Below are 12629 nucleotides of genomic sequence, written 5' to 3' on the forward strand. Positions count from 1 at the left end.
AGGAAGACAGTGAATAGTGAATTTGAGATGATAACAGAAGATGAAATGGGAATGATCAAGAATAAGAAGGATCTTGGCCAGAGACCAGGACTGAATTCATGCCACGTGACGTCTGTGGAGAGGGTGGAGAGCAGAGGAGAAGGGAGTTTTGGGGAATAAAGCAGGTCACAGGGAGGGCCGGCCTGAGCCCTGGCAGGCACCTCCTTCAGGCTGAGAAAGGGTGAGGCTCAGTGAGCCTGGGAGGCTAAAGGTAGAACGAGAATAATCTTCTATCAGGGGTCCTGAAAAGGGAGTTTAAGGAGAAAGGTGACCAGATGTGATGATGCCTGACTAGAAAATGATCACTGAATTTCATGATAGGTTGCCTGCTGGTGGTTTTTCTCAAAGGATAGAGTTAGAAAGACAGAGTGTAGGTCAGTAAGGGAAGAGTAAGAAAAGGAGTGATAATTATAAGGGTAATAGTAACGTGTACACTTCCTAAGTTATATGGTAGGCAGTGTTTTATGCACCTTGTGCATTTTAATTTTGTAAATCATCATAGTAATTCTAGAAACATACTAGTGTTATTAATGTTACTAGTATTGTGACTGCTTCCTTTTTACTGATGAGGTATACTAGGAGATAAAAGCAGTGAGCATAGTAGTTCTTTTGATACATTTTGCAAGGATAGAAGAGATGGAAAAAGCACAGTAGGGGACATTGTGGTTAAATGAAAGCTTTTCTAAGAGATTGTGACATTTTTGAAAGCAGTGAGGGAAGGAGCCTGGGAGGAATCATTGAAGATGGAGGAGAAGGATGAGCAGGTGGGACCAGAGGAAGAGGTGACAGGTAGGCATGGAGAGAGGGCCCAACCTTAAGAAGGGACACCATTTTGAGAAAATTAAGAAAGTTTTATAGTCACTCGTATTTCACAGTTCAAAAGTGAGACTGTTTCTGAAGTTACGCTTGATAGTGTTGGACAGTTAGGAAGAGACGTGAGGGAGCTGCTGAATATCATTGTGTGCGTCTTCTTTTCTTGAAAAATTTCTGACTCGGTGTTTGAACTTTTAGAAAAACTTAACTTTATCTGTATGAACTTGCCCAAACTGAATTCTGTCGAGTGTGATTTCACTTGTCATGTTCTTTATCATTTGTTACCTCGTTTTGTTATTTGGACATAAACATGAAATCTTGTTCACATGTATTTGGATGCAATAATTGCATATTCTCTTGATTGTTTCTCAAACAAACAAACAAACTGTATTTGGTACCTATTTGGTCAAGAGGCAGAGAGGACAGAGAGCCTGGCAGTTACAATGTGCAGTGTGGCCGTAAACAAGGAGAACGAAAGTGCTGGGGATGGGAGACTGGAGAGGGCAGTGAGCAGCGCAGCTGAGGATAAAGAACTGTATTGAAAAGTCCATTTGTGACTTTAAAACTGAGACTTCACTTTTACGAGAACACTTTTATTAACGGGAGATAGAAAGCACAGGACCACTATCATCAAGTTTATAGAGGACGAAGTGAACTTACAAGTTGGCCACTGGTTAATCAGTTGGAGCAGCAGTGACATTTAGGATATCTGAGTGGCTATAAATTGGTGACAGGAAATGGTTCCCTGTGAATAAAGTCTTTCCTCTAGAGTAACGGGGACTGGCTGGCTACACTGCTGAACTGATCAGATTCTCCCTGTCTCCCTCCCTCTACCCCTGCCCCCTTCCCTTCATGGGAATGCTGTTTAAACTTCACCAAGTGTTTGTGCTCAGTTGCTGAGTCGTATCCAACTCTTTGTGGCCCGCTAGGTTCCTCTGCCCATTCATTATCTCTAGAACCGAATAAATCATCGCTCAAGCAGTAAATAAATCATCGCTCAATTATTTCAGCTGCCAATTTACCAGATAGAACTATTAGTATTTACAGCAATCAAAAAAAAGTGACAATACTTGCACATGTTTCCACTGCGGAATATCCTCTCCTTGGAAATGAAGAAATCGAAAATATTTAGAAAACACGGACTGTGGCAAGTGTAGCAGTCCTTTCAGTTTCAAAACATTTCCTGAGGAAAAGTAAATGTTTTCTTTCTCATAGAACCCAATATTTTGTCTGTTGAGATATGTTCATCAAAACATTTTATTTATATATAAAATGTTTTAGAAGTTCATCCTGTGTAAACATGATCATCTCATACTAATTGGGGTGTGTTGAGCACCTCTGTCTCTCCATTAATAGCTAGTGTTTGTCTGTGTTTTGTGTCTCACGGTCAATGTCTTTTTTGCAGATATTGATGAATGTGTAAACAACACTATTTGTGACAGTCACGGGTTTTGTGACAATACGGCTGGCTCCTTCCGCTGCCTCTGTTATCAGGGCTTTCAGGCCCCACAGGATGGGCAAGGGTGTGTGGGTGAGTTCTTAGATTTTTTTTTCTCCCGACATCTCTCTATCAAGAGGAAATCAAAATCATCAACCACAAGAGAGATGGAAGCAAGGTAACTGGGCAGAATGACATCATAATCTGATCTCGTCGATGGTTTGGAGAGGTGCACAGTGACCCCGCGGCTTCTGAAATGGTTAGGGATGTTAAGAAATAGAGAAGCATAACTTTGGATTTAAATGTATATTGAAAAGAGCATCTGTTTAAACTCTTAGCTGGGTATGCGGAACACTCCAGTCCCTCCTGAATAGGAAATAGAGTCTGGTGTGTGGTAGAGCTTGTCTGTCTTCAAAATGTACCTCCCTTAGGCAGTGCGTTTAAGGAAACGTGTTGGCAGGAGTTTCTGTTTCCAGGAATGACACCCGTAAAAGGATGCTTTGGCTTGTGCAAGCATAGTTCTTCCATCTGTTCTGAGATTGTCAGAGCTGGAAGGAATCTTGAGTATCATCAGATGTCCTAGAATATGGTCCATCACATGCTCACATGAAAGGAGCCACTTCCTAGGTCATGTTCTGACCAGCCATGATTTTTTTAAGTCAAATTCATCATGAGGCATACTTGCTATTAGAGCAAGTAAATGGGAAAGAAGTTATTTAATTCAGCACTTCAAAGAGAACAAGGCTTTTTCTTTACTCTTAATTAAGAAAAATTGCCTCTGGTCGTTACATGGCAGATGACACTTGAGGATGAGTCAGCAATGTTTTAGTTTGGAAATTTGCACTGAAAGCAGCAGTTCATTTCCCATCCAGATTGAACTGGGAAAACAAAGTCGGTTTGGAAATTTAACAATAAAATCACTTGAATAGTAACCACCTTTAAGGTAACACTGTTGTAATCACTTGTTCCAATTCCTGCTGTAGTTTCCTATGCACTAAATTACAGTGGTAAAAACCATCTGCCATTCACTAAATATGTCGACTTAATAGGTCCTGTGGTCTGGCCCTCACATTCTCAGGCTCACCGCCTGCTTCCTCACCAGTTATGTTCCTGCAGCATAAAACTGCTTATGATTGTTCATGTAGCTGGGAAGTGATTAGGCTGTTGTTTGCTCCGTTTGCTGAGAATAACCTCCTGGCCTCCCCTTCCCTGAGCCTCAATCCATCCCATTCATTCCTGAAGCCAGAAGTTCAGTGTCATCTCCTCCCAGGTAACATTCCTGTTCCACTTCTCACCCTCCAGCTGAGCTATGATCCTTCCTTCCGCTTCCCAAATACCTTGAGCAAATTCTATTGTAATACTTAAATCCTTTTGTGCAATAAATCAATCATGTATGTGCTGCCTGCAGCTGCTTTTTCCAAGCTCCATGTGATTGGGAACATTGTCTGTCTGTCTCTCCTGATGGGGCCTAATGTTTGGCCCACTGTAGGTGCTCAGTAAATGTTAACTGTTACCTATTGTGGTATCAGATGTCAAACCACTGACTCCACTTAGCTTCTGAGCCCTTGGTTAAGGTTCATTTCTAACCAGGCAGATGAGCGCACCAAATCCATGTATATGTTTCATTTCGACCCACAACATACCACCCTTAGAGAAGGAATATCTGTTGTCTTGTTAATAGACTTACATGTGTTGTTATATTTGTCTGTTTGTTCTCTTTGAAAAATATTAACCGAGCACCTCTTACATGTACCTCACCACATTGGGTATTCTTCGGGGTTTAAGAGATGAATCAGCCCTCTGGGACCATACTTTGGCCACTCTGTTCCCACTGCTTGGACCCTGGCTGCTTACCCTTCTTATCTACTCATCCTTCAGATGGAGCTTGGTTCCAGTATTACTTCCTTAACCCACCACTGCACTTAAGGTCCACTGTTCATGCTGTCGTAGTGCTCTGCGCTTTCATTCCTAGCACTTATCCTGGCCTGTATGACTTGACATTAAGCTCTATGAAGGCAGGAGTTGGCAGGAGCTCCCTGAAGGCTTCCTATGTCATCATTGTCTCTCCAGTCTGAACCATAGAAGTAAACTAGAAAATATTTTTTGACTGAATGAATACCATCTGGTAGGAAAGATTTAAATAGCTATGGAAATAATACAAGTTAGAAAGTAGAAAATTCCACTTGACAGTTACCTAAAATTGATAAATGCAAACTGGCAAATTTCTGAAGTCAATTTTTCTGGTCTAAATTATGACTGTCCAGGTTGATTAAACATACCTACTCTCTGCTTTACTTTGTCATAATATCTTTTCATAGCAAAACTCAGCTTATTGGATTTATATCTGTTTATATACAAAGTGAAATGGAAAACTGAGGTAATTATCCAAATAAGTCAAGAGAGATAAACTTTTTGTCCAATTAACCGGGTATCTCAGGTGAAAGTAGTATTTTTCCCCTGAATGATTTGGATAATTGCTCAAATTTTTAACTTTCTATAAACCATCTTAGAATGTGCTCATGAAAGCTGATGTTTGTACACATCTAATCATGTTTAATACATAAAATACATGAATGTTTCAGATGTCAAGTCAGGTACATTGTTTACTGGGCACTCATTAATAATATTTCTTAGATAAAAAGTAGTATTTGACAAGGGCAAACATAAAAATAGCCTTTTTTTATATCTATGTACTTGCCTACTGTTGAATAAAATGGACTCATCTGTGAATTTGTAGTGTTTTAGGTAAGTATATTTAAGTAAAAATAAAAATATCTAGCAGAAATAGAAATTACACTGTGGAACACCAACAGAAATTTTAAAGGGATGGTAATATCAGTGAGAAGTTACTGGACCAATTTGCTTCCTGCCAATGATTAATGTAACCCAATAACTACTTACAGGGGATTTTCCTTCATTTCCCAAAGAGATACCCAACCTGAATTCTGGTTGTCAAGTTATGAACATTTTGGCTGCTAGGGAACTTTTTAGACATGTGAGTGGATTGTAAACAATTTTAAAAATGCATTTCAAGAAGTCGGCAGTTTCTGAAGTGCCAGTGCTGCTAATTTTTCTTGAATTAAAAACTGAGACAGAAGTACCCGGTTATTTAAGACCTCATTATGTCAAAAAGTCAGGGAAGTGAAAATTAAACAAAGTGTACATACAGTGCTTGCTGTACAGTTTTGAATTGTTCCTTAAAACCGGAATAGGAGTTTGCAAGCCTTGCTTTGTGTTTTCATTGTTCTGTCACACAAACCAAAGCTTGCAGCCCTGCCTCTGGGAGCCCCTTCCCCCCAAAGCTGCAGGGTTTGATTGTTCCTGGGGTGGGGGGAGTCACCTTGCTCCAGCAGACACCACTAGTCATGGCACAGCTGGTAAAACAAGCGTGGTCAGGAGTGAGGAACACGTCTGACTTGATCTGTGCTCCCTTTTCCAGATGTGAACGAATGTGAGCTGCTCAGTGGCGTGTGTGGTGAAGCCTTCTGTGAAAATGTAGAAGGGTCCTTCCTGTGTGTGTGCGCTGACGAAAGCCAGGAGTACAGCCCCATGACCGGGCAGTGCCGCTCCCGGCTCTCCATGGGTAAGTGACGCTGTCTGGACGGAGGCCTTCTCTCCAGGGACCTGTACCTACACAGGTCTGGGCCAAAGACTCTGGGAGTGAGGAAGAAATGACCAAATATTTTGTCACCCTGCTGGAAGCGTTCATGCTGTTTCCAGGCCTGCCTTATCAGTGGACTTTAGACGTGGGTGATGACTGTTGGAGCTAGATGACCTCTAATGTGCTTTCCAACCCAGAGACGCCGTGGGGAGGGTGAAGGATCCAAAATGATGAGAACATTGGCTGGGAATTGCCTAAAACTGAGAGCCATCAGCTCAGAGCTTAATATGGCAACATCTCATTCAGTTGCATAATTCTTCTCTCTTGGCCCTTGGAGAAACGTATTTTGACACTACTCTAAATTAAAAGCAACATATAGGTCCCTCAGGATCTACAAAGACTTCCTTACACTTGGAATTTTTAAGGTTCCCCCCCGCACCCCCTAGAATTTGGCCAAGAGAATGGCTGTGATTATGTTTGTTTAAAATTTGATTTAGACTGTGTCATCATGGCATACACTGAAATGGAGAGCTGATGCTTTTCCAGATAAATCAGTCAATTTCCAGATCACCCTTTTAGTTTGTGCCATGTGGCTATAATATGATTGTGTTCTGAGGCAAGTAGGAGCCTAAATGGTCCTTTGAGACCCAAATAAAATGAAACATAGACTGTGTTACTATCTTGCTCAATCCCAGTTGATTTTATCCATGCTTCTAAGAAAGCTTTGGCTCTTCCTCAATAGGGTACACTTGTCCTGTGTGAGACAATTATCTTTGCAAGCAGTAGGGAACAAAATGTAAAAATATTTTCATTCACACATGTTTTCTTTTTAATGATTAAATACAGAAAGGTTATGGGTGCAGAATTAAATGTAGAGACAGTAATTCTAAAACACTGTGACAGGGAAAAAAATATTTCTGGAGGAAGGGGTTGCTCTTCCTTCAATGACCATCCCTGCAACTTATGAGCCATAAAGAAGAGACTTTTTGTCTTAACTATACTTGTAATGGGGAAAAAAAAAAAAGGTATCAAAAACCTGGCTGGCCAATAATAGGATTGGTGAAGTAACTACCTTTTTATTTGTCTTTGGTTCTATAGAGTAGCACCATCCCCCATAGTTTTATTGTGACTGGAATAATTCATACAGTATTGTGCAGTCAATAAGTCATCTGTATGAAGGTTAGTAGTCATGTTAAGTGCCTGTGATACAATGTCAAGTGAAAAAATGAAAAGATAGTCCAGTGATCGCAGTCTGTGGAGAAGGGGGATGGAAAGAAGACATAAAAAGATAATTATTGGAATTAATGGAAATTTTAATTCTTTCCTTTATTTTCCACACTTTTTTTGAATACTTAAATTGGAATGACCAGGTTCTGATCTGAGAACTGTTTTCTGGCTATGCAAGCTTGGGCATAGTATTCAACATCTATGATTTTCTCACCTGTAAAATAAAGGCTATATTTGCCTCATAGAGCTTTATGGGTTTTTGAAAAAATTATATACATAAAAGTTATTTGTTAATAATGAAGTGCTATGTGAAGTATTAAAATCCAAACACATAAGGGTTATGTACTTCTCTTCCTTTCATGATCTCTTTGGAGATGGTAGATTTTTTTAACTGCAAATATTTTTTTGCTAGAGTGCTTTAGTAATGTCAAGAAGGGGTTTGTTTAGTTCACCTAGCTTCAGTTAAGGTAGATGTCTGCGATCCTAAAGTTTGCTCACTTCATTTTTAGAGATTAATAGTGCCTTAAGAAGATCATGAGACCATCTGAGCCATTTTCCATGAACTGGATTAGCTCACTGTACAGTGTGAAAGTGGAAGTGTCATTACTCTGTTGTGTCCAACTGTGTGCGACCCAATGGACTGTAGCCTGCTAGGCTCCTCTGTTTGTGGAATTCTCAAGACAGGAATACTGGAGTGGGTCACCATTCCCTTCTCCAGGGATCTCTCCAGGGATCAAACCCAGAGTGTTACAGGCAGATTCTTTACCGTCTGAGCCACCAGGGAACCCAAGCTCACTGTAAACTACTTAAAACTTCATAGTAACTCTTCTTGTAAGCCTTATTCCTCATCTTCTACTTTTTAAGTTTTTCTGTAATCAAGTCCCTATCACCTGCCTTGCCTCTTTGCTCCCTTTATCTCCTTGTTCTCTCACTGACTGACTCTTTCTGGAAAATTCTTCCAGAGTTCCCTAAGTACTTTCCTGCTTCTGCAAAGAACAGCATTTTGAGTACTCAGCTTCATAAAGCTTGTCTGCCAATGCACGCATAGTTTCTCTTTCCTCTTAACATTATATCTGATCCTTTAATTTCTGAGTTTCTTGCCTACTTTCCCCACAGTTCTCTGGCTTCTGCCAAATATTGTACAGACTCGGTTGTTTTATTGGTCCATGTCAGTATAATCTGCCTTAGTAACTGGTGAAGCTTATTAATTTGTATCGTCCCTGGCAACTCTGACTTCTGCCATATCTCAATTTGTATGGTTCTTGGCAAACTTGAACTGATTTTATGTTTATTCCTGGATCTCTGAAGAAGAGCTGAGATCTGTCTTTGAGTAGAAATCCATTTGTATTCTGTATGGCTTGTCTTGCATAAACCACATCTATTATGTGTTATCTACACTACCCACTTCAGAGGGAGTGAGAATTTAAAGGCCTTTTGCTAAGTAAATAAGTGCAAAGTCACTTTAGGTTTTCACAGTTTTTCTCAATTTTCTATGGTTGTCTTACCCACTTCTAATTTGATAACTTTTTTTTACCTTAATCTTTCTAAAAGCTTTAAACTTGTTCTAGAAACAACTCTTCTACTCACTCATATTTGAATAGTTTATATGCAATTTACTTATGTAATTACAATAATCATTACATTGGCACAGAGTGTTTGAGAATAAGCATAGCTGAGTCACAGTTGGCGTCCTGCTAACACATTAGAACAGAAGTGTGTGGACCCACCTGAGAACAGCCAACTGGCTATGAGCCCTCCACTTGCTTGTGGACATTAGCCAGGATGTTTTTCAGAGGACAGGAGAACATTTGGTCATCTAACAAGTTGGTTGAGTTAAAAGAGTGTGTATCATTTTCCAGTCAAAGAACCTGCTGTTACCTAGAACAAAACATGCTGTACCATATTTAAGTTAAAGTTTTTATCAAGGATTCAAACTAATTTCATTCTTTACATGATAGACTAAAAGCTTAGATCTCATCCTTCCTGGGAAATAATTAGGAAAAAAAAGATACATTTGCTTTGTAGGCCATAATATTTTTACTTGGCTCTAAATGTCCCCAGGGCAACAGACATTCCAATAAGGTGCAGGAGCATCTTTATCTGAAGTGATACATTACTGAGGACAGAACTGGGGCTGAAGAGTGGATGCCAGAAAGACAGATTTCAGATCAGTATGCAGGAGAACTTCCCAATAGCTAGAGCTGGTCACAATTTCTTGTGAATTTGTGGGTCCAAGAACAGGTGGGACACCTACTGGCTGGCAGAAGGACTCTTACCTTCAGTAGGGCATCGTCCCAGGTGGCTTTTGACCTTTAATGTCCCAGGATTTTTGTTTCTAAACTACTAGGCTCCCACCTAATTTGGGGAGTCTGGGTTGAATGTTTTCACTGCTTGGGCCTTTGGCCACTAATTTACATTGCTGTACATTGCCTAAAAGCACCTGAAACAGAAATACCTTAAAAAGGCCCATAGCAGACCACTCACCACCTGTAAGGATATGGCTATGAAATATAGCCTGATGTTTTTATTTCCTCAGTGCCTGTGATAATTGCTCAGTAAGAACTTTATGTCCTTGGGCACTCTAAAGGAAGCAATAAATATTTTGTGTGGGCAAATGAAGCCATACCCACAAAATGCTTGATTGGTGCACGGAGGATACTCTGGGGGGAAACTGAATTTTATTTTTAGAAAGGAAAGTATAATGAAAAGAACACAAAGATATATGTTATAATTAATACAGGTGTTCTTTGCTTTAAGAAAAGAAAATGAACAAGATCAGACATTCTAAAACATAAATTGGGCTTGTTATTTGCATAAGGTAATAATTGTTCCTCATTTAAGAAAAGCACATAGGCAAGGTCAGAAATTATAAGATCTATAAATTGGAGTTATAATTGGGATTATAAAACAAGTGTTCTAATACAATTCATGATAGGGTTTCCTTAAACAGTAGAGCTTATTCTCATGTAACAAGCTGACAGTCCTAGACGTCTACATCTAGAAAAACCTTAATGTTTTTCCAGCCCAGCAGCTTTATTTACAGATAAAGAAGCTTAAATTGAAGAAAGTAGGGAAAATCACTAGACCATTCAGGTATGACCTAAATCAAATCCCTTATGATTATACAGTGGAAGTGACAAATAGATTCAAGGGATTAGATCTGATAGACAGGGTGCCTGAAGAACTATGGATGGAGGTTTGTGACATTGTACAGGAGGCAGGGATCAAGACTATGCCCAAGAAAAAGAAATGCAAAAAGGCAAAATGGTTGTCTGAGGAGGCATTACAAATAGCTGAGAAAAGAAGAGAAACTAAAGGCAAAGGAGGAAAGGAAAGATATACCCATTTGAATGTAGAGTTCCAAGGAACAGCAAGGAGAGATAAGAAAGCCTTCCTCAGTGATCAATGCAAAGATATAGGGGGAAACAGTAGAATGGAAAAGATTAGAGATCTCTTCAAGGGAACATTTCATGCAAAGATGGGCTCAGTAAAGGACAGAAATGGTATGGACCTAACAGAAGCAGAAGATATTAAGAAGAGGTGGCAAGAATACACGGAAGAACTGTACAAAAAAGATCTTCATGACCCAGATAATCACAGTGGTGTGATCACTCACCTAGAGCCAGACATCCTGGAATGAGAAGTCAAGTGGGCCTTAGGAAGCATCACTACAAACAAAGCTAGTGGAGGTGATGGAATTCCAGTTGAGCTATTTCAAATCCTGAAAGATGATGCTGTGAAAGTGCTGCACTCAATATACCAGCAAATTTGGAAAACTCAGCAGTGGCCGCAGGACTGGAAGAGGTCAGTTTTCATTCCAGTCCCAAAGAAAGGCAATGCCAAAGAATGCTCAAACTACTGCACAATTGCACTCATCTCACACGCTAGTAAAGTAATGCTCAAAATTCTCCAAGCCAGGCTTCAACAGTACGTGAACCAAGAACTTCCAGATGTTCAAGCTGGATTCAGAAAAGGCAGAGGAACCAGAGATCAAATTGCCAACATCCGTTGGATCATCAAAAAAGCAAGAGAATTCCAGAAAAACATCTACTTCTGCTTTATTGACTATGCCCAAGCCTTTGACTGTGTGCATCACAATAAACTGTGGAAAATCCTGAAAGAGATGGGAATACCAGACCACCTGACCTGCCTCTTGAGAAATCTATATGAAGGTCAAGAAGCAACAGTTAGAACTGGACATGGAAAAACAGACTGGTTCCAAATAGGAAAAGGAGTACGTCAAGGCTATATATTGTCACCCTGCTTATTTAACTTCTATGCAGAGTACATCATGAGAAACACTGGGCTGGATGAAGCACAAGCTGGAATCAAGATTGCCGGGAGAAATATCAATAACCTCAGATATGCAGAGGACACCACCCTTATGGCAGAAAGTGAAGAGGAACTAAAAAGCCCCTTGATGAAAGTGAAAGAGGAGAGTGAAAAAGCTGGCTTAAAGCTCAACATTCAGAAAACTAAGATCATGGCATTGGGTCCAATCACTTCATGGCAAATAGATGGCAAACAGTGGAAACAGTGGCTGACTTTATTTTTTGGTCTCCAAAATCACTGCAGATGGTGACTGCAGCCACAGAATTAAAAGACACTTGCTCCTTGGAAGAAAAGTTATGACCAACCTAGATAGCATGTTAAAAAGCAGAGACATTACTTTGCCAACAAAGGTCCATCTAGTCAAAGCTATGGTTTTCCAATAATCATGTATGGATGTGAGAGTTGGACTATAAAGAAAGATGAGTGCTGAAGAATTGATGCTTTTGAACTGTGGTGTTCGAGAAGACTCTTGAGAGTCCCTTGGACTGCAAGGAGATCCAACCAGTCCATCCTAAAGGAGATCAGTCCTGGGTGTTCATTGGAAGAACTGATGTTGAAGCTGAAACTTCAATCCTTTGGCCATCTAATGTGAAGAACTGACTCATTTGAAAAGACCCTGATGCTGGGAAAGATTGAAGGCAGGAGGAGAAGGGGATTACAGAGGATGAAATGGTTGGATGGCATCACTGACTCAATGGACATGAGTTTGAGTAAACTCTGGGAGTTGGTAATGGACAGGGAGGCTTGGCGTGCTGCAGTCCATGGGGTCACAAAGAATTGGACACGACTGAGTTACTGAACTGAACTGAAGGAAGGCAAGGCCTATAGAGAATTTCTAAATCTTATCTTTAGGGTCATATAGCTAATATTTGGCAGAATGGCCCAGGAACCCAATTCCAGGATCTTTCCACTTAATTCTGCTTCTCCAGGCCAAAGACCCCATGATACCTCATTCTTCTAAAAATCTGCTTCCTTTTTACTTTATTTCTTTGTTTTGTTCTCATTTTAAAACAATGCATATTCTCAGAAAATTTGCAAATATAAAAATACATCAATAAAGAAAATGCCCCTGCTGTGTTACCATCCAGGAATAATTTCTGGCACCATGTTGACCTCCAAATCCTTGTCTTCCAGTTCATCCTCAGTGCACTGAGATCAGGCACTCAGACCCTTCATCTG

At 40.1% G+C, this 12629-nt stretch overlaps 1 protein-coding gene across 1 annotated transcript in view; it reads left to right on the plus strand.

The window, feature by feature from the left end:
* LTBP1 (latent transforming growth factor beta binding protein 1) overlaps positions 1 to 12629 on the plus strand; it is a 456857-nt gene that overhangs the window by 395783 nt on the left and 48445 nt on the right. Inside the window, exons 25-26 of the mRNA XM_052648703.1 lie at positions 2258 to 2383; positions 5730 to 5873. Coding sequence (XP_052504663.1) covers positions 2258 to 2383; positions 5730 to 5873 — 270 coding nt within the window. The remainder of the gene's footprint in view (positions 1 to 2257; positions 2384 to 5729; positions 5874 to 12629) is intronic.

The sequence above is a fragment of the Budorcas taxicolor genome, chromosome 11 (assembly GCF_023091745.1).
Source record: "Budorcas taxicolor isolate Tak-1 chromosome 11, Takin1.1, whole genome shotgun sequence".
NCBI classification, from domain to species: Eukaryota; Metazoa; Chordata; class Mammalia; order Artiodactyla; family Bovidae; genus Budorcas; species Budorcas taxicolor.